Below are 23,262 nucleotides of genomic sequence, written 5' to 3'. Positions count from 1 at the left end.
AACCTGTGCCCCCTACAATGGGAGGGTGAAGTCTTAACCACTGTACTTCCAGGGAAGTCCCTAGATCAGTTGTTGAAAAAGGAAATACCTCAAAGTTTGGAGTCAAAGAGTACTATTTTGCGTGAAAATAAAGACGTATTTTTTATACCTCATATAGTTATCTATGTATCAAATTTTTTAAACAATATTTTCTGCTATACGAAAGATTATCTTCAAGAAACATAAAGCAGGGGGCTTCCCTCGTGGTGCAGTGGTTGGGAGTCCGCCTGCCGATGCAGGGGACGCGGGTTCGTGCCCCGGTTTGGGAGGATCCCACATGCCGCGGAGCGGCTGGGCCCGTGAGCCATGGCCGCTAAGCCTGCGCGTCTGGAGCCTGTGCTCCGCAGCGGGAGAGGCCACAACAGTGAGAGGCCTGTGTACCGCAAAAAAAAAAAAAAAAAAAAAAAAAAGAAATGTCTTTAAAAAAAAGAAAAGAAAGAAACATAAAGCATGTAATGTACACAGAAATACATTGGGTTTCTATAGGCAAACTGAACTCTTTTGGAGACAAACAAGTGTAAGAATAATGGATGGTCAGACAAAGGGGAGGGCTCTGTGAGTGACATACAGACTACGTCACTCACCTTCCCCAACTACTCTTTCTTTCAAATGTATTTTGGAAACTTATATTACTAATTCAAATTACACAGATCCACATATGTCATATGTTCTGACCATTAGATTCGATTTGGTTATTTATTTATTTATCTATTTTGGCTGCACCAGGTCTTAGTTGCGGCATGAGGACTCTTAGTTGTGGCATGCATGTGGGATCTAGTTCCCCAACCAGGGATCGAACCCTGGCCCCCTGCATTAGGAGCACAGAAACTTACCCACTGGACTACCAGGGAAGTCCCAGATTCGATTTGTTTTTAATCCCAGAGGTCTGAAACAATGAAAAGGCCAGTGGTTGCAGTTGAAACCCACCAGTGGGTGAGGCTTCATTGCAGAAACCACTTGCCAGTTAATAATGTTGTTGGGTATCTCATCGTAGGCAAGGAATTAGTTGAATGACTGTAGTTTACCATACAACAATTTTGGCCAAAGATTTTGTTGTTTACTCTAGCTGAAAACGCAGGCATGGGGGGAGGGGTTGATAAAAGAGGAAGAGGAGCTAAGAGAGAAACAGATTTCTTTTTCTTGTCAAAAGTTCTATTTTTTTTCAAAAGTTTTATTTTATTTTTTTATTTTTATTTTTTTTTCTACATTACTTTTTTTTTTTTTTTTTTTTTTTTGCCGTACACAGGCCTCTCACTGTTGTGGCCTCTCCCATTGCGGAGCACAGGCTCCGGACGCGCAGGCTCAGCGGCCATGGCTCACGGGCCCAGCCGCTCCGCGGCATGTGGGATCTTCCCGGACCGGGGCACGAACCCGTGTCCCCTGCATCGGCAGGCGGACTCTCAACCACTGCACCACCAGGGAAGCCCAAAAGTTTTATTTTAAAGAAAGACTGTTTCTTACTCTCCCTGAATGGCAACATCTCCAAGTTCTTCTCAATCAATATGCAATCCTGTTAACCTGAAATATCTGAATTCTTGGCATTTTCTGTGTTAACCTTAAAAATAAGCCAGTTATTTTACCAGCAAAATGAGTTTATTCAAGACTAGCAGAGCAACTGCAGTAAGGGACATGAAAACTAGATGAACCATAGGTTAAGTTGGAGGACAAAGGAGAGGGACTTGCTTTTATAGAGAAAAGGGGGGAGGTTAAGAGGGACTGTTTTGAGTAGAAATCCATTGGAAGAGGGCAGGCGTTCAAACTTCTCATTGGCTGAATGTGGCAGTTTCTCATTGGCAGGCTACTGCTGGGTAAAGATAAAATCTTCCTTCTGCTGGAGTATTTCAGTAAGCCTCTTCCTTTTGAACATGCATGGTACCTCTCTCTTTCTGTTTGGGGTCTGCAGACCAAGGAGTGATCATGCATGAGAGCTCCTCCAGTCCTTCCAGATTTCATTTTATTTTATTTTTAACTTTTTAATTTAATTTTGTCACTTTTCTTCCAATTTTATTGAGATATCATTGACATATAACACTGTATAAGTTTAAGGTATACAGCATACTGATTTGACTTACATACATCATGAAGTGATTATCACAATAAGTTTAATGAATATCCATCATCTCATATATATACAAAATTAAAGAAATAGAAAAAAAATTTTTCTTGTAATGAGAACTCCTAGGATTTACTCTCTTAACAACTTTCGTATATAACATACAGCAGTGTTGCCTATATTTATCATGTTTTACATTACATCCCTAGTACTTATTTATCTTATAACTGGATGTTGTACCTTTTAACTGCCTACATCCTATTCTCCCTCCCCCCATCTCCCAGACTTTATTTTTCTTTTTTTAAAAAAATAATTTATTTTATTTATTTAATTTTGGCTGCGATGGGTCTTTGTTGCTGTGCGCATGCTTTCTCTAGTTGCAGCGAGCGGGGTCTACTCTTCGGAGCACGGGCTCTAGGCACGCGGGCTTCAGTAGTTGTGGCATGTGGGCTTCTAGCCTACTCTAGAGCGCAGGCTCAGTAGTTGTGGGGCACGGGCTTAGTTGCTCTGCAGCATGTGGGATCTTCCCGGACCAGGGCTCAAACCCATGTCCCCTGCATTGGCAGGCGGATTCTTAACCAGTGCGCCAGCAGGGACGCTCCAGACTTTATTTTAAATGGGGTTTCTTTCATTTCATTTCACATTTGCTTTAGAGGGTTTCATCAAAAAAAAATTATTTTTTTAATCTTAAAGAGGGAAGAAAATCTATCATCTTCAATTTATAGATTTTAATAAGCTCACTAGAAAAGTCCTGAGAGCCCAGGTGGCCTGGCTTTCAGTGGATTGTTGTTCCTTCGCGTCTCCAGCGATCCGCTGAGTGTTGAACTTAATGCGGGGTTGATCCTCAACCTTGTCACAGTAAATCACTGGGGAACTTTAAAAACTACCAGTGCCCAAGTAGCTGCCCAGACAAAGTAAATCAGAAACTCAGGTGTCCCAGAAGATACCAGAATCAGTAACTTTTAAAAGTGCTCAGGCAATTACCAAGTGCAACAAAGGTGAGAAGTACCGCTTTAATAAATCTGCCCCTCTAAACGTGATATACCTTATTTTCCCGTACAACAGTGTTCTGATACATTACCACTATTTTCACTTTGTAGATATATGTAAATATATACACGCAGAGACATACCTATGTACACATACAGTATATAATGATTCAAAAATAATGGCAATGAAAATGTTTACACTCTTTTAGGTGAAGAAGCTCTCTCCAAATCAGAGTGCCGGTCTAATGACGGAATCAGACCTTCTGTTGACTTGATTCCGCCCCGGAACGTTGCTCCGCGGCCCGGAGGCCTAGACCTCCGCAGCTCTCGGAGCCTTCCGGGTCCCGCCCCACCTTCTCCCCGCCCCCGCCCCGCCCCTCCAATCCCCTCCCCTCCTAATGGCCCCGCCCCTCGGGCTAGCTCGGCCCTCGCCTCCCAGCCGCCCCCGCACCGCCCCCGACGCCAGCCGCCCGCCGCCGGCCAGTCTAAGATGGAGGGCGCTCCGCGGGCGCCGCTCGCCCTCCGGCTGCTCATCGTCGCGGCGCTGCCAGTCACCGCCTGGCTGACGACGGGCACCTTTGAGCCGACGCTGTTGCCCCGAGCCCCGAAGGTAGGGCACGGCGGACGCGTCTCTGCCGGGATCCTCGGGAGAAGCCGGGACCGGGGACGTGGGACTGCGGCGTCCCCATCGACGCCTCCCACCTCCGGCGGGCAGGCCGTGGTCTGGGGGCCGGGCCCCCAAAGCGGGAATGGGGAGAAGCACCAAGGAAATGGAGGCAGCAGGGGATGGGGGAGGCGAGAGCGCAAAAGAGGCTCTTCAGTTTGAGGTTCAGCGCGGCGCAGAGAAACCGATTGTTGCGGCAGTCCAGGCAGTTGCAGTCCTGATGGGGGTGTGCCGTCGAAAGTAATGGATCACTAGTGATCTCAGCCTTTTGTAATGGCGCCTAAAGAGCCGGGCTCATGGGGCGAGGCAGTGTTGAAGTGCTGGGGAAACGTGGAAGTTGCTCAGTTGAGAGCAAGTGGGAGCGTTTCCGGGCCACCTGTCTGCCCCGGCCGGCGGCGGGAAGGAATGCCTGCCTTCCCCCGGCGTGCAGGGCTCCGGGTGCACGCCAGCCGGGTCGCTGGGCCGGAGAGGGAGGGAGGCTGCAGGCCAACGCTGACCCCGACGTCGTCCCTTTGGCGGGAGTTGTTAGAGGAGTGAATCTTCGAGCGCGGTGGAACCAGCCGTACCAGCATCCCCTGGGAACCTGGCAGAAACGCGCTAATCAGAAGCTCTAGGGTAGGGACCCAGCAGTCTGTTGCAGCAAGCCCTTCAGGTGGTCCCGAGGTCGGGTAAAGTGTAGGGACCACTGCATGCTTGTCCTGAAGGGTGGCTGGTTCTTATTGCTTAGGCCGGGTGGAATTAACCAGTATTTGCCTTTCATTAATTCAATGTGTGGTAGGGAAGCGTCTTAAGACTTTAAAGTGCGATTTTCCCAGAATGAAAAGAAACGACATAGCTGCGCCTTTTCTTACTATATCAAGACTTGAATGCTCAAAATTCAGGGGTGAGGGTTACGACGTTACCCTTCCTGGGTAGAATAATAGCATATCTTAGTTTCAGTTCTCTTGGGACATTCCAAGAAGCCACAGCATCCCAAGCTCTAAGAATCACTTATATCTGATGTGGACCACAGTTGCAGCTGTTCAAAAATATGGATGTGAGATCAAGAGACCAAATAAAGATGAAATAATTCCTAGAGTTCTGGAAATAGAGACATTGTTTTTCCCTTTTCCAGATTTTAAAGATTCATCATAGTTATTTATGAACCCGAAAGACATTTGAGTCTGTTCCTATAATATGAAAAAAAATGCATTTAGACTGCAAGCTGAAAATACACCACACCCTGGGGCTCTTAGTGAGTTCATCATTTCAGTTCTCCTTATGACTTCTTTCTACTTTTGGAAGGTCCAGATCTACACTCAGAATTTCATAGGTTAAATGAATGGTGTGCAACTAGAAGGAGAATCTCATTCCTTGGAAAGGTGTATATGGGAAACTGAGGCCTCTTGATTTCACAAAGTTTTACTGTGAAAAATTTCAAATGTACAGAACATTTGAAAGAATTTTACAGTGGTCATGCATATTTGATAGGAGCTGTCCAGTTGACCTTTGTGCAGTGATGGTGTATGTCTGCTCTCCCCATTACAGTAGCCACTAGACTACTGTGGTTACTGAGTATTTGAAATGTAGCCAGTGTGATTGAGGAACTGAGTTTTTAAAATGTTATTTAGTTTTAATTAACTTAAACGTAAATAGCCACATGTGGTTAGTGGATGCCATATTGAATAATGCCAACTTAGACTACCATTTATGTTTTACTACACACATCTGTTCATTTGTTCATCTTTGTATCCAGCCTGACCTAACTGTAAGAAAACTGGTTGAAGTCAGAAAAATTCTCCTTGTATCTCTTCAGTGACTCATATTTATTGTGTTATAAGCATTTTTCTGTTGTTGTTTTTTTAAAAATAAATTTATTTATTTATTTTTGGCTGTACTGGGTCTTCGTTGCTGAGCGCGGGCTTTCTCTTGTTGCGGTGAGCGGGGACTACTCTTCGTTGCAGTGCACGGGCTTTGCACTGCAGTGGCTTCTCTTGTTGCAGAGCACGGGCTCTAGGCACGCGGGCTTCAGTAGCTGTGGCACGCAGGGTCAGTAGTTGTGGCTCTCAGGCTCTAGAGCGCAGGCTCAGTAGTTGTGGTGCATGGGCTTAGTTGCTCCGCAGCATGTGGGATCTTCCCAGACCAGGGCTCGAACCCACGTCCCCTGCATTGGCAGGAGGATTCTTAACCACTGCGATGCCAGGGAAGTCCCGCATTTTATGTTTTGTTTACATATGTAGTTGTCAGAAGTTGAGGTTACACAGATTGTGAAATTAAAAAAAATTGGGGAAAAAATTGTTACAAAGATTGTGAAATAAAAAAAAATTTGCAGTACATTCTTCTAATATTAAATGACTTGGTCACCAAAGAGAGGGAGGCATCCAGAGGACACTTATTTTCTTATATGTGTAAGTATTTCATGTATTTCCCTCAGACTTATTTTAAACCAGGTATTTATTACCTTTGTCCTTAAGAAGCCATTTTGTTCCAGATGGGCACTTGTGAGTGAAGGAATTAGAGGAGAATTGAAAATGAGTGGGGAGAAACTTCAGTTCTGCCACTCACTTTCTAAGCATACACTGCCCTGGCTGACAAGCCTGAACTTCCAGTTAAGTCAGAGGCTCTCAGGAAGAACAAGAAATATGCTGGCTCTGAACTTTGGGTCAGGAGAGTTTCCCCTGATATGAAATCATTCAAGAGGGTCAAAAGGAATTTAATTGAAGTTAGTTTTCTGGAAAATATAGTGCGCTAGACAGTCTGTTAATTGTCTTTTACAAACCGCATATTTCTACTGGGCAAATGATGTATGTAAGTGCAATAAATTACTCACAATATAGTGTATGTTCTCTACTTGAAAGGCAGAAGCTATAAAAAGGTTTCTCAGAACACCATGAGTGGACGGTTATCTCTGGGCTATTAGAAGAACACTAGTCTACAGTTTTCAAACAGATCCTCTAGTTTGAAAAGAGGAATGAATTCTTGGCTGGAATTTGGGCATAAAACAATACAGCCACCAACTTGATGATTTATTGAATGTCAGTTTGTTCTAGAGATGAGTTTATTTGTTCTAGCCCACACTTAATTCTAGATAAGCATGGGCCAGGAGAAAGCCAGGCTGGATCTGAGGAATCACTAGTCCTAAAGCTTCCTGGGCTCCTATGGGAGTTGGGAAGTGTACCAAAGTCATCCTGAATAAATGGTATGAATTTACATGTTAGAATCCTGTTCCTCAGATTGTCCCAGGAATCAAGCCAGTCTCATAAAATCACTCAGTCTTAGTCTCTCATTTGTTAGAAATATATAAAGTATTGGAGTTGCGCACAGATATGCTATACACTTGTATATTGGTTTGATGTTTAGAATAATTTTTGTCTTTTCAAAATTAAGAATACCCTCACAAAAAAAGTATTTAAGAGGAGTCTTGTTTTCATTCTATGATAATAATGTCTGTCTGTGAATACATTTAGGAAAGAATTTGATTTACAGATAACAAATCATAGTTCCTGTGACCCTGATTACTTAGAATAATGCTTTCTTGTCTGTAGTAAGCATGTCATGAGTAAACTTAAATATTTGAGCAGAGTGCTTTTGAGCATACCTTGAGAGGCACTGAAGCTGTGCACTGAAAGACCTTGTCCATGGGCACTAGGGGACACATGTAAGAAGGGTTAGAAAAACTTTGTATATGAAAACAATAGAGTTGGAAACATTTCAGATGTCCACTGATAGGGAACAGTTAAGTAAATCGGTAACAATTTGATGGCATATTACACAATGCTGTAAATAAATGTCTACAGCTGCATACATAACAATTTTAAATGAAAGAAGTTCCAGAAGAATACATTATAATATTATTCCACTCATATAAACAACAATATGTTGTTTAGAGAGAGATAATACAAATGGTTAAACTATAAAGAAAAGCAAGAAATGTTAACATAGAAGACAATATAGGGATTCCTTCTGAGGGACATGAGGGGAATGTGACAGAAAAGGTCATGCAGGGGACTTCTAAGGTGTGGATGACATTCTAGTTTTTAACCTAGGTAGTAAGTATGTGAGTGTTAATCTTTTCTTTTAAACACTATATTTTTGCATTTTATATGCTCAGATATGTGATATATTTCATAATTAAGTGGGAAAGTATATAGTTTATAAAAAATTGGAATTGTGAAGGGTATTTAAAAGGCTGTAAGGATGAAATTGATGAGTTTTAAAAAGTGGTCTTTTAATGTTGCCGTAAGTGATCATACAATAAGTATAACTGAGGGGAGAAGAAACAGAGCTGAGTTATTCTCAGTTTGCGAGACGCAGACCTGCCCAATTTGTATATTTGTTTTGCAGGACGGCATCAGAATTAATGTAACTACCCTGAAAGATGATGGGGAGGTATCTAAAGAACAGGTTTGTCTCTTTTGGTGATGTTTTTATTATATCACTTAGCTAAGTATCACGCAGCCTATTTTATTTTTTAATCTATGTATCCAATTTAGTTAGATAATGTATTTTTGACATGAAGAGTTTGTCATCATTTGTAAACCATTGGAATTAATGTATATGCTGCTTTATTTTAAGGTTGTTCTTAACATAACCTATGAGAGTGGACAGGTATATGTAAATGACTTCCCTGTAAATAGTGGTGTAACCCGAATAAGCTGTCAGACTTTGATAGGTAAGTACTGCTAAATTACTTCCGTAATTGTTCTGTTTTTAATAATACTAAATTAGTGAAACACAATTCTTTGATGTTAAATATTTCCATTTCAAATTAATACTACACATCATTACTAGAGTATACAATAACACTTGTGTGTACTCTTTTCCTACTTTATATTTCTGGCATATTCACATTTTCTCTGTCATGAGATTGGCATTGCTTGGAACTTCATGTCTGGTAGGTTGATAACAATGTAAGAATGTGCCTGGAGGTAGTAAATGGAGATTTACAAGCAAGAGACAAAATCTTCAGAGGAGTGCTTATCACAGTTGTAAAAAATAAAGAGAAAAGTGAATTGTGTTTCTGATTCTTCCACCTTTATGTCCATATAATGTTTTCCTTTTTTTTAAAAAGATTCCTTTTTTTTTGAAATGGTACAGTCACTTTTTAATTTTATTTACTTTTGGCTGTGTTGGGTCTTCGTTTCTGTGCGAGGGCTTTCTCTAGTTGTGGCAAGTGGGGGCCACTCTTCATTGCGGTGCGCGGGCCTCTCAGTATCGTGGCCTCTCTTGTTGCGGAGCACAGGCTCCAGATGCGCAGGCTCAGGAGTTGTGGCTCACGGGACTAGTTGCTCCGCGGCATGTGGGATCTTCCCAGACCAGGGCTTGAACCCGTGTCCCCTGCATTGGCAGGCAGATTCTCAACCACTGTGCCATCAGGGAAGCCCAATGTTTTCCTTTTTAACCTTTTAAAATCTTGAGTTGTTTAAAGACAAGCAAATATGTTACATTGGAATGTGCCATTATTTGAATGAAATAAAGGATATGAAAAATTTGTATAGTATTCCTATTACCTGTTTTAATATATGCATTTGAGGCAGTAAATGTTTCTCTGAGCAGTTGTATCCTATACTTAATTCATTATATATCTTTATTATCATTCCATTCATGGTGTTTTCTAATTATTTACTGTGATATTTCCTTATCCTATGGGTCATTTTGAAGTATATTGCTTAATTTTCAAACATTTTGGGATTTTTTCTTTTTTTTTTACTGATTCCACCTCTATCATCAGAGATATAAGCTGTATAATTTTAACCCTTTGAAGTTAGAGACTTGCTGTATGGCTTAGCAGATGGTCAGTTTTAGTAAATGTTGCTTTCTGTGTGTACTTGAAAAAAAGTTAATTATGTAATTAGTTGGATATTGATGTTCTATATATGTCAGGTCAAATTTGTTAATCGTGTTCAATCCTTTATGGAATTACTGATTTTTTTGTTTATTTCTTTCCTTGCCCTATCAATTACTGAGAATGGTATGTTAAATCTCCACTATGTATATTTGTCTGTTCTTTCAGTTTTGTCAATGTTTGTTTTATATATTGTGACACAATATTACTAAATCCATACATATTTAGAGCTGTTATGTCTTCCTGGTGAATCCACTCATTTATCATTATAATATGTCCTTATTTATCTCTAGTGATGGTCTTGCCTTAAAATCAGCTTTATCTGTATTATTTTACTAATCACTGCTTTTTGGCCAGGCATGGGGGAGGGACGTGGATTGCTTTGTGGTATCTTTACATCTTCTTGGAGTCTTCCTGGGTCCTTATAATTGAGGTGAATGTCTTACAAGCAGCATATACTTGTGGTTTCTTTCTTTCTTTTTTTTTTTAATCCAGGCTGTCAGTCTGTCTTTAGTTGGAATTTTAATTTATTTACATTAATGTAATAACTGATGTATTTGGATTTAGATCTTCTCTCTTAATTATTTGTTTCCTATTTGTGTCTCACCTGTTCTGTTTCTTTTTCTTCTCCTTTTTTGCCCTCTTCTGGGTTATTTACTTTTTGTTTCATCATTCCCCTCTATCTTGTTGGATTTTATATTATTTTACTATTCTTTTAATGGTTACCCTTGAGATCAGTAAACTAGTACTTTTATCATTTCCCAACCAATGTAGGACCCTTAGAACGTGTAAAGTCCATTGATTCCCTTTATGCTTTTTAAATTTTTATTTTTATTTTTTTGGCTGCGCCATGTGGCTTGCAGGATCTTAGTTCCCCGACCAGGGATTGAACCCAGGCCACAGCAGTGAAAGCACTGAATCCTAACCACTGGACCTCCAGGGAATTACCCCCTTTTTGCTTTTGTGTTGCTATTGTCATGCATTTTAACTCTTTGGGTTCTTAAACACTAAGCAACATAATTATACTTAATGGTTTTCTGTAGTCCAGTATTCATTTATGTTCACCCTCACAGTTACCCTTTCCATTGCTCTTCATTCCTTCCTGAATATCAGTGTTCCCCTCTGGGGTTATTTTCCCTCTGCCTAAAGAATTCCCCTTAGTATTTTTTTAGTGCAGATTTGAGTGTCTGTGTTTATATTCTTACATGTTTTCTAGTGGTTCTCAGTGAGAGAGTTGGTGTACTACAAGCTAATCCATCATAGCTAGGAAAAGAAGTGCCATTACTGGCTTGAAGAATATTCCACTGATGCTGTATTTATTAGGAATTTGACATGGAGTGCAGTCTGGCTGCTTTATTTGTTATAGTCATCTTTCTAGTCATCCCAGTTGCACAGAGTTTATTTCCTTGGAAGTGGAAGTAAAAGCCTATCTTATCAGTTACAAGAATCTTTAAAACATTAAATGCAACTACAACAAAAAGTCTTCTATGCTTAATTCTTTAAAAAAAATGTCTTCTTTGTAGATACATTAGTTATACTGCTGTGCAACAATTTCACCCCCAAGTTAGTAGTCTTTGTCAGTGTTATCTCCTAGTTCTTGCAGGGCAAGAATCTGAGCTTGGCCTAGCTGGGCTCTCCGGCTCTGGCATGACTGGCGAGGCCCGCTTCCTAGCGCACTCACATGGTTGTTGACAGGATGTAGTTGCTTGTGCACTGTTGGACTGAGGCCTCCGTTCCTCACAAGATGTTAGCTGGAGGCCTCCCTCATTTCCATGCCACATGGTCTCTCTGTAGAGTATCTCACAACATGGCAGCTGGCTTTATCAGTGAGAGTACGAGAGACAGTGTCAGGGAGAGAGTACCGGCAAGACACAAGTCACAGTCTTTTATGATCTAATCACACCGGTGGCGTTCCAGCACTTTTGCTGTATTCTCTTTGTTAGAAACAAGTTACTCGGTCCAGCCCACACTCGGCAGGGGCAGTTACACAGGAGCGTGAATGTCAGGAGGCAAGCGTCATTGAGAGCCATTTGGGAAAGCTGTCTACCTCAGTAGGGAAAGTCAGAATATGGAGGGCTTTTGTTCTTATTAGTTTTATTCTACGGCAGCAGTACCAGCTTTGGAGTCTGAAGGGTCCCTGCTTTGATGTTTTTATATGACTGCATTTTCTCATGCATTGAATCTGTGTCCTAGTACACTGGCCTTTGGGCATACAACTAGGCTGACGAGGAGCCCACTGTTCCATGAGGGAGGCTGATGGGTAAACAGTGAAAACACTGACATGGACCACGAGAGAAGGGACGTTTTCCAGTTAGGAGCCTCAGATGATGTGAGGGAAGTTAGGCAGACTAGAGAGAGGGCACACTGTAACGAGCCTGAAGGAGGAGGACCAGGCAGAGAACCACCAAAGAGGTCACGGGGGCGCTGCTGAAGGCGTTTGCACAAGGAGACTATAATCAAAACCATGTCATGGTAAGATTAATCTGGTGCTGTGGTGTGAATGGTTTGAAGGGGGGAGTGGTTACGGAAGGGGAGAATAGGTAAGTATCGTAATAGTAAGTAGCTAATGAACTAGACATTGGGTGGGGAGGTAGGTGGAGATGGAAAGGACAAATATAAGAGATACTTTGGAGTGGTCCAAAGGAAGCAACTGACTGGATACAGAGGACGAGGGTGAAGAAGTCAAAGGTAACCTAGTAATTCCTGTCCTTGGTAGGTTGGAGAAGGGTGGGTTTATTAACAGAAACAGAGAAGTCAAGGAAGATTGAGACCAAGGGTTAGGCCACTTGTTTCTCAATAAAAATATCTGTACCTGTTTAAAAAATTACAAATGTTAGTCTATACCCCCCAGAGATTTTGATTTATTAAGATTAGAGTAAAAAAAAAAAAAAAAAAAAAGATTAGAGTGAGGCTCTGGCATCTATACTGTTCCCAGGTGATTCTGATGCATAGTTAGGATTTAGAACCACTCAACCAGGTGTCTGAACATTATTGACAATTTATGATAGGATATTTACTTTAAATTATGTATTTATAATCTTGGGTGGAATCACTGATTCACAAAGGCTATAGAACAATAAACTTGATGCATTCTCTCAAAGAACTCAGCCTAGTTGAGGAGACAGGTTTCTAAACTAAGAGCTACACTACGAGAAAGTGCTTAAAAAAGAAGGCATGAACTCAGCATTGTAGGGATACGGTATCTAGAACTACCCAAGTAGGAGTTTATTAAAAATGTATGGGAGGAGGGTGAATAATGGAGAGCATTCTATAACATTTTTTAAAACTTTATTTAATTAATTTATTTATTTATGTTTGGCTGTGTTGGGTCTTAGTTGCTGCGCGCGGGCTTCTCTCTAGTTGCGGCGAGCGGGGGCTCCTCTTCGTTGCGGTGCACGGGCTTCACACTGCGGTGGTTTCTCTTGTTGCAGAGCACGGGCTCTAGGCGCCTGGGCTTCAGGAGTTGTGGCTTGTGGGCTCTGGAACGCAGGCGCAGTAGTTGTGGTGCACAGGCTTACTTGCTCCGTAGCATGTTGAATCTTCCCGGACCAGGGCTCGAACCCATGTCCCCTGCATTGGCAGGCGGATTCTTAACCACTGTGCCACCAGGGAAGCCCACGGGGAGTGTTCTAGATCAAGGGAACAGCTCTGCAAAGGCACAGCATCACTTTAAACAGCTGGATATGCATGCAGAATATCCATCTGCGTTCCTTTCTGGCAAGTAATTCTCAGACAATAACATTTGAGGAACAGAAGCAAAATGCTTCTTTTGCGGCAGTTTCGTTGGTTTCTATTGATTTATCTTTTTTTTTTTTTTTTTTGATTTATCTTTTTCTATCTCTTTCACTTTCTTGGCTTTATAAGCCAGCTGCAGCTGCTACACCCCGTCACTGCCAGGGTGGGGCGGGGTTTCTCAGCTAGAGAGGAGCAGGGCCAGTAGCTGATCCTACCCCATCGTCCATTAGTGGAGAGTCATTAAGGGCTCTCCCACCCTCTTCCCCATTCCTGACCTCTCCAACAGTAACAAGTCGCTTACTGGAGACAGGATTGAGAAAAAGTCTCAAGTGTCCTTACTGCTTGGGCCCCTTCTATCACTGGATTTTGTGAACGAATGAATGGATGGATGAACGTGCTCACTTTGCTAAAACATGGGATTGTCTGTGTCTTCTGGCCTGCTTTGTAAATAGCTAACGCCTTGTCGGTTCCTCACTGACAATGTATATAAAAGAATAGGGAGGATGTGGCTAGTGTGGAGCTCGGTACAAAACCTAAAGGCCATCAGGCATTTTCCCTTTTCAAATGAGTGTAAGGATTGTAAGGATTTGTCAAGTTGTCTTTGTTTTCATAGATCTGAAGCATCAATATGAGGTCAGAGATGAAGAAAGGCAAAGATATTGGTACAACTGTCTCGTTCCATGTAAATGTCATCAAAATAATCAAATGCAGTAACTGATTTGGTGGCAATTTTTGTTCAAAGCTGTCACGACTTTTTTTTTATAGTGAAGAATGAAAATCTGGAAAATTTGGAGGAAAAAGGATATTCTGGAATTGTCAGTGTAAGGATTTTAGTTCATGAGTGGCCTATGACATCTGGTTCCAGTTTGCAACTAATTGTCGTTCAAGAAGAGGTAGTCGAGATTGATGGAAAACAAGTAAGATAGTATGCTTACTGATTGAGAATTAAATTATAAAGATTTGTGCTCGGTGTTATGCATGTGTTCAGTTATTTTACTATTTATTTCTGACTTAATAAGGAAAAAAGTTACGTTAGTGTTGCGTGTATCCAGTCACTCAGAATTTTTTACTTGTTTAGCATTTGAAGTCTTAATTTTAAAAAAGATCATATTCATACATGTTTATTCATACATGTTTATATCACTTTAAAATATTGTAAACATCATTAAACAGAGCAAGTAAGTGAAGAGATTGAATTTGGTTCGTAGCTCTGCTGCCATTTCCTCTGGTTAAGTCTCTCTAAGTCAATGAAATGGAACTGAGAGCGAGCCTCTAATAGTGAGCACACAGGAGTGTGATTAAAGTTGCAAATTAAATGCCTTAAAGTGGGGGGGAAAGAAAAGGAATTGTGTGTGACTAGGACAAGGTTTTTAGTTTCAGAAATCAGGGAGGAAAATTCAGTCTTAGTTTCTTACCAGCTTGTGCCATTATTTAAAGTAAAGAGTTGCTTATATTTTCTCATAGGCTCAACAGAAGGACGTTACTGAAATAGATATTTTAGTTAAGAATCAGGGAATACTCAGACATTCAAACTACACCCTGCCTTTGGAAGAAAGCATGCTGTACTCGATTTCCCGAGACAGTGACATTTTATTTACCCTTCCCAACCTCTCCAAAAAAGGTACTTTAAAATACCATTATTTAAAGTGTTAAGGAAATTATTTCTTTAGTTGGTAACTTTTTAATCATAATTAATATGTTTCAAAGTAAGCTTCTCTTAAAAATGCTTTGTAACATGTATTGCTTTATATATCCATTTGAGGACTTTGCAGAATGTGATCAATGCTGATTACAGAGTGACATTTTGCTGTAATCATCTATCTACTCTAACTCTGGGTAATCATCACAAAATACATAATAAGAATGTCGTTCATTTAAGTTCATTTAGAGGAGGAAGTATCCATTTTTCCCACTGAAACACAGAACTTGAAAAAATTTGACTTTCTATGTGACAGAATCATAACTGCTGTAGCTCCCTTTTAACTGTCTAAACTTGGGGTTCCTTTCTGGCATTTAAAGCTAAACAAGCAAATGTTTGTTTTTCTCCCATGGAAAAATGTATGTTCTTGCTATCTGAAATGTTACTGGTGTAGTAGTCTTAGGACTGGTGGGAGGGACACCAGCATATGCCTAGCATTTTGGTAACCTGGCTCTTCCTCCTCAGGAGAAAGTGTTAGTTCATTGCAGACCACCAGCCAGTATCTTATCAGGAATGTGGAAACCACTGTAAATGAAGACGCTTTACCTGGCAAATTACCTGAAACTCCTCTCAGAGCAGAGCCTCCGTCTTCGTATAAGGTAAATCAGGCGTTTGGGGTTCTCTTTATACGTACTACAAGCATTTATGGTTATGGTAAAGAAAATAAATATCAGCATTTAAAATGAGGTGGAAACCATGGGATATTGTTAATAATGAACTCATCACTGTTTTACTGTGGTACTTTTAGGTATTCCTGTCTTCCTTTTCAAGTTTCACTTAGTAATGTGGTCAGATAATGATGATTAAGGCATTAGACTTCATTTTGTTTGGGATCTTCCGTTTCAGAGGCTTTCTCATGTCCCCATTTGTCTGTTAGTATTCTGTGACTTCTGACACAAACACACGTGCATGGTCCCCTCGGGACCGTGTGCAGTGACTGAGCACACTTGGTTAAGAGTGTACTTTCTGGAATCAGACTGCCGAGGTTTGAATCCTGCTTCTGCCCCTCACTAGTTGTATCATCTTGGACAAGTTCCTAGCCTCTCTAACCTTTTCCTTTATCCGTACAGCAAAGGTCCGTAAAGTGATGCCTTTCTCATCAGGTTGTTGTGAGGACTGAAATAAGATGGGCGCAAATGTAAATACGCGCTGGCACCGTCAGGGACTTGTATATTCTTAGTGACATTATACTCCTGACTGGGAAGATATTCTGGGTTCAGAGAGAGTATCCTGGAATCTCTGTGTTAGCTAGGCCCCTCACTCCGAATAATTTACATTTAAATGAGCAGGATCTGTGGTTAGTCAAAATGGATTCCAGAGATGATTCTTTGAAGAGGTTCTCACTGAAGGTTAGGACTGCTTACTGGGGTCACTTTGTGCTGCGTGAACTCTAGCGCCCTCACTGTCTGCCCCACCTCCTTCAGAGCCAGGAAGCCCAGAGCAGACTCTCCAAAGCCCATGCCATCAAAGCACACCTGAGTTTCTTCTGTCACTGTTTAAGTACAGAGATAGGTTTTGTGCACAGTGAATGCCCCGTCTGTTTCAAAAGCGACTGCTATGTTTCTCTGTCTCTCCGTCTCTTGTCCTCCAAATATTGGAAACACATAGTTGACGGGTCCATTTTATGTAAGTGGACTAGCCTTCTTCTTGTCAATTAGCAATTATTTTCACTTGGTTTACAGTTAGACAGCAGTGTAAATAATTGTAAAGTATAGCAACATTTCTGTGCCTGTTGTGCATAATTTTTAAAATTGTAAATAACTGAGGTACATTTAAAAATAAAAGGCACCCACTTAAAATGTACAGTTAGATAAGTTTTGACAAGTGTAGACACCCATGTAACCACCACCACAGTCAAGGTATGTAATGTTATCATCACCCAAAACTAGAACATAATTTTTAAAGTTTCTTAGAGCTCAAATGAAACTTGCATATCTAATCAAAACCCTTTTTTTTTTTAAAGGTGATGTGTCAGTGGATGGAAAAGTTCAGAAAAGATCTGTGCAGGTTCTGGTGTAGTGTTTTCCCAGTATTCTTTATGTTTTTGAATGTCGTGGTGGTTGGAATTATAGGAGCAGTTATAGTAATAACCATCTTAAAGGTCCTTTTCCCAGTTTGTGAATACAAGTAAGTATTTCTTATTTTGGATCAATTTTAGTATTTTTAATGATTAAAAAGTAGTTGTATTTACTCTGTTTCAGAGTGGAAAATATAAACATTAGGAAGGATAAGAGAAGTGGGAGGGAAAATAACATCGTTTTTTGTTCTAGCCCATCTTTCAACTTTAGCAAAATTAAAAGACATTAGATACCTATTATGGTCAAGATACTTGTCTTGGGAATTCATATGTGGATAGAATAAACTCTGCTGTGTAAGAACTTAGTTTATGAGAGAGAGAAAGGAAACAAATCTCTATAATGGAAAATGGCAATGTGTATAATAAGAAAGAAATGAAACAAGAGGGCTTCACTATTTTCAACCCCTAAGTATCAATTTAAAATGAAGCAAATTTTTGAAGACTAACAGGATATTCACGGCAGCACTGCTTGTAACAAAAAACAAAAGCAAAGAGGAAACCTCTGAACTGTTTATAGGTGGAGGTTGATAGCTAATGGTTCACACATGCAGTGGGATTCTGTGTGGCTTATAAAAGGAAGAAGTCCAGGCTTCCCTGGTGGCGCAGTGGTTGGGAGTCCGCCTGCCGATCTAGGGGACACGGGTTTGTGCCCCGGTCCGGGAAGATCCCATATGCCGCGGAGCGGCTGGGCCCGTGAGCCATGGCCGTTGAGCCTGCGCGTCCGGAGCCTGTGCTCCGCAATGGGAGAGGCCACAGCAGTGAGAGGCCCGTGTACCGCAAAAAGTAAATAAATAAGTAAAAGGAAGAAGTCCAAGATGTATTAGATGGGGAAAAAAGTTGCCTAATGGTATCATCCAATTTGGGTAAAAGAAAAGTATGTGTATATCTATATAAATGCACAGATTTCCAGAATGACAAGGGAGATGTTATGTCTAATAAGTGAGAATGAGAGCAGGAGTGGAGAGACTTTCCCTTTTTCCCCTTCTGTACAGCTTGATTTTTTTTTTAACTGTAAGAAATTATTTTATAAATTAAAAATGAATTTATTGTTGGCATTTTTACAAGTTAAATAGTCATTTTAGTCGTCTTACTAGAAGTAAATCTCAATAGAGATGACAGGTTTTTAAAAAAATTTTTATTTATTTTATTTTTGGCTGCACTTGGTCTTCCTTGCTGCGCACGAGCTGTTCTCTGGTTGCAGCGAGCGGGGGCCACTCCTTATTGCGGTGTGCAGCCTTCTCATTGCAGTGGCTTCTCTTGTTGCGGAGCATGGGCTCTAGGCACGCGGTCTTCAGTAGTTGTGGCACACGGGCTCAGTAGTTGTGGCTCGCAGGCTCTAGAGCACAGGCTCAGTAGTTGTGGTGCACGGGCTTATTTGTTCCGCGGCACGTGGGATCTTCCCGGACCAGGGATCGAACCCATGTCCCCTGCATTGGCAGGTGGATTCTTAACCACTGCGCCACCAGGGAAGCCTGATGACCACAATTTTTGGCTTAGCTAAATTACATTGGACTATGTGGAGAAGACCATACGATTTATTTTTTTTTAAAAAAGACCCAATTTAAACACTTGCTTTTTTTCCACTTGCTTGTCAAGAGGTCTTCAAAATTTCCATTTCTTCATGTGTAACACTGAACTAATGCCTCCCTTAAAGGATTGTTAGAGGTCAAAGTCATAATACAAACAGAGCAAATGAGAGTAAAGAAATATTAGTGCCCCTCCCACCTTTTAGTTTGTGTTTCCCCTGGAGAATTCCCATTTCCCATTTCTTTCTGATAATGAAAATTCTATAACTTAATAGTTTCTTCCTTTTTCCTTTGACTGCCAGGAAGCTCAGGACTTTTTTTTTGATCTTTATTATGCAAATCTACATAGAAAACAGTGTTGTAAATTTTTAAATGGTTCTTTTACCAAATGTTTTATTTATCATGGGCTCCTCTGTGTGAAAAAATGCAATGTAAAATTAAAAACCTAATTTTCAATATACTCTATCATTGGCAATTGTACTGAGGATTCTTTCTGGTAGTAGAAATTTTATCAATACAGAAAGTTAAAAGTACCTTTTCACTTCCCTGTTCTTTAATTCTTGTATCTAGAGGTCGTAATTGTTAACTGTTTGGGTATGCATCTTTTATCCAAATTCTGTGTATTGATGTAATTGTATACTAGATACTTATAATTGCTTATCAATCTAGACTCTTAACTGTCCCACAAATTGTATTACTCACTTATAACAGAGGTTCCCAGACTTTCTTGGTTCATAGCACTCAAGTGTGCCAGGAATTTTTTCTTGGTGCCCTTACCTAGGCCAGAAATAAAATTGAAAGAAAAAATATTTTTTATTTCTTAACTTACTAATGGGATTGTGTACCTACAGGGCACTACACAATACTCATATCTTAGAATCAGATTGGACACTGCCACCCTCATTTCCCATTCAACATTAGTTTTTTGTACTGTATTTGCTTTTTATCACAATAACTGCCCAAAATCCAGCTTTGCAAAGATGAGACCTCATTGAAAAAAGAATGTGTAGTACAATGTAATGTTAAAATCGTGAACTACCCTCAAGCTAGTATTACACATAAAGTCTTGAATTTTCTTTTTTTTTCTTTTTTTTTTTTTGTGGTATGTGGGCCTCTCACTGTCGTGGCCTCGCCCGTTGCGGAGCACAGGCTTGACGCGCAGGCCCAGCGACCATGGCTCACGGGCCCAGCCGCTCCGCGGCATGTGGGATCCTCCCAGACCGGGGCACGAACCTGTGTCCCCTGCATCGGCAGGCGGACTCTCAACCACTGCGCCACCAGGGAAGCCCCTATCTATATTTTTAAATCCCAGACTGTGATTTGTCTTTTGCTTTTATTTATGGTATTCCGTGTCATACAGAAATTTTAAATTTGGGGTCAGGGCAATTCATGTTTTCCCTTTATGGCTTCTAGGATTTAATTTTTTCTCAAATAGACCTTTCCCATCTTAAAATTACATTGTTTTCTTAAAACTTAGTTTTTACCATCCCTTTTGTGTATTGTTTGAGCTAGTTGATTTTGCTTCCCAGAGAGGCCATCGTTCTGTTGCCCATTGACTTGGAATATTACCTTATTATGAACTAAATTCCCATGTTTCTGGACTCTCTTCTTCCAGTGATCTAGTCTATTCCTGTGCCAGTAGCATAGTTTTTTTTTTTTTTTCAGTAGCATGGTTTTAATTTAATAAAGTGTTTTAATAAATTCTCTGCTAGCTGGTTAGGGCAACTGTCTCTTCTCTGCATTGTTCTTTTTAAAAAAAATGTTACAGCTATTCTTGCAGTTTCTCCCTTGTGAACTTCAGCATCAGCTTGTTCAGGTCTATAAACAACTTCTGTTTACATTCTAACTAGGGTAATACTGAGCTTGCAATACAGGGTTTTGGATCCAATCCAAAGATCTCCCTGGTCAGGTACTTTAGTAACAGAAGGAGAAATGCTGTCTAAAGATCTAAGGTTGCGTTCCACCGGAGTACTGGTTAGAAAGATGCTTGGGCCTAGTCTTTTTGCCCAACTTGTGCAAATCTAGGACTGTTTGCCTTGGAGATCTGTAACTTACCCTGTCATCTCCTACAGTACCAGGTAAAGAACTTCCTCTTATTCCTTTCTGTTCCCTCAATCAGTTTGGTTAAAGTGAACTTTGGACTTAGGATTTATATAACCATCATAAACTAAATGAAGCAAAATTACCTAACATGAGGTATATATTTAATTATAACCTCGAAGTAACCCTATCTTACTTTAATTTTATATTTCAGAGGAATTCTTCAGTTGGATAAAGTGAATGTTATGCCTGTGACAGCTGTCAACTTATATCCAGATGGTACTGAGAAAACAGCAGAAAACCCTGAAGATAAAACATGTGTTTAATACACCATCTCAAATCATGGACTCAGAATTAGTCTATTGGTTCAAATTTGCCACTCGAATATAATTTTCCTTAAATTGTTAGGAATCAGTTTGTACAGTAAAGAAATTGCTAAACTCCTAAAACTGCCTAAAACTTGACCTTTAAAGTGATAGTTAAAGTTCACCTTATTAATGGGACTGGCTGTTCAGATGGTGAGTTATTAAAGAAAATTTAAAGGAAATGGAAGAGAAGATGTGAAGAAACTTTGAAACTACCAAAAAAAAAAAAAAAAGGCAAGACAAAATGCCATGTGCCAATACTTCTCAAGGTGCCTTTGTTAATGAAATTATATACACTTAATTGCTATAATATATAAGACTTTATGAAAAGCACTTTATGAAATTCTAATTTAAAAGCTCAAGAACTTAACACTTATTTTTTTATTGAGTACAATGTGCCTTAATATTAAGTATGTGACTCAGTATAAAATCACTGAAGTATATCATGATTTAATTGTATCCTGTACCAAGACTACTTACCTTGAATGAACCAGGATTTTAAAATAGTGACATGTTCTCACTCTAAAAATAAATTTTTTTGAAGAAAAAAGTACAATCTTTTTGGAATAAAAACTTTGCTCACGTGCGAGTTATATATAGTAGCTGCTTTCACATAACACTGGCTGAAACCAAGGCTCACATCAGTTGATGAGTCCATCAATGTCATGGAATTACAACGTGCCTTTGCTCTTGTGGTTCTAAATATAGTCTTATTTACCCCACAATAGTGTTTAACCATCACCCAAATTGACGTATATTTTACAGTGTGATCTAGGACATATAATACTTATTAAAATTCTTCTTTTGATTGCAACCCATCATTTAAAACACATTACTCAAAAAAGAAATGACTGGTTTTTAAGACCAACCACCTTAGATTTTGACTAAATAGAAGTATGTGTGGAGGAAAGATGAAGGCAGTAAAGGAGTGATGTTTCATTCTGCCTGTTTTGTTTTTTTTTAATATTTATTTTTGGCTGTGTTGGGTCTTCGTTGCTGCACGCAGGCTTTCTCTAGTTGCGGTCAGCGGGGGCTACTCTTCGTTGCGGGCTTCTTATTGTGGTGGCTTCTCTTGTTGCAGAGCATAGGCTCTAGGCGTGCGGGCAGTAGTTGTGGCACAGGGCTGCTGCTCCACGGCATGTGGGATCTTCCCGGACCAGGGCTCGAACCCGTGTCCCCTGCATTGGCAGGCGGATTCTTTTTCTTTTTTAATTAATTTTATTGTTGGCTGCGGTGGGTCTTCGTTGCTGCATGCGGGTTTTCTTGTGTTGCAGTGAGCGGGGGCTACTCTTCGTTGCGGCATGCGGGCTTCGCATTGCGGTGGCTTCTCTTGTTGTGGAGCACGGGCTCTAGGCACGCGGGCTTCAGTAGTTGTGGCACGCAGACTCACGTGGGATCTTCGCAGACCAGGGCTCGAACCCATGTCCCCTGCATTGGCAGGCGGATTCTTAACCACTGTGCCACCAGGCAAGTCCTGCCTAGGTGCTTTTAATAAGGAATAACAGCCCTGTAATGTGCTATCTTCATATTATAGACGAATAAATCATAGTATGCAGTTTACAATTTGATCCTCAAGTCACCCAGCTGGTAACACTTTATTTTTTTATGTCCTCCTCACTCTCTCAGTTGCTAGAAATCACCAGTTCTAACTTTAAATGATGACAGGGTCTTATTTCATCCATTAAGCATAAGCTTGAAGATTCTAGTGAGGAGAACAATGAGGGAGGCTTTTGTTGGAGAGTGTAGACTTTGCAGTCAGCAATTCCCATCCTGACTTCTCTCCTTACCTGTGAGGCTTGGGACCACGGCAAGACACTCAGTCTTCTTGAGGCTCTGTTTTCTATGGTTGGGATGCCACAGTGTTTTTTACAAGTAATTATAAACAAAAATCTTACCTAAAATTTTATACCATTAACCTTTATTTCATTTATTAACTTTTACTTCCATCATTAACTATTACATATTTTACTTATGCTTTGTATCCATGAGTGATGGGTTAGTGCGTCTCACTGGACGACAGTGAGCAGCACGGGCTGAAAAGTATCTACTTGCCTACAGTGCAGCCTCTTACACAGGCAGAATAAAGTCAGGCAGGCAAGGTTTTACATAGATGTATAGAGTTTTTCCTTTTAAATGCACAGTAAAATGAAGGGCCTTTAAAGCTCTCTCAGGATGAGGAGGGAAGTTACCGTAACACCACGCGGGAAGGAAAGCACACTGGGTGTGGTTCATGCATCAAATGGCTGCTTGT

General features: G+C 40.5%; 1 protein-coding gene across 1 annotated transcript; it reads left to right on the top strand.

Moving 5' to 3' along the window:
- The first annotated feature begins 3,526 nt into the window (after positions 1–3,526).
- On the top strand, positions 3,527–21,610 carry GINM1 (glycoprotein integral membrane 1). Its single transcript, XM_032651451.1, has 8 exons — positions 3,527–3,691; positions 8,069–8,128; positions 8,300–8,396; positions 14,070–14,221; positions 14,769–14,925; positions 15,469–15,602; positions 16,967–17,130; positions 20,861–21,610. Exons 1-8 carry the CDS (start codon positions 3,572–3,574, stop codon positions 20,970–20,972), a joined length of 996 nt encoding a protein of 331 aa, XP_032507342.1. The 5' UTR covers positions 3,527–3,571; the 3' UTR covers positions 20,973–21,610.
- The last annotated feature ends 1,652 nt before the right edge of the window (positions 21,611–23,262 follow it).

This window comes from Phocoena sinus, chromosome 12 (genome assembly GCF_008692025.1).
Source record: "Phocoena sinus isolate mPhoSin1 chromosome 12, mPhoSin1.pri, whole genome shotgun sequence".
NCBI lineage: Eukaryota > Metazoa > Chordata > Mammalia > Artiodactyla > Phocoenidae > Phocoena > Phocoena sinus.
The sequence above is the reverse complement of the archived record's forward strand: the minus strand, read 5'-3'. Positions and strand labels throughout refer to the sequence as shown.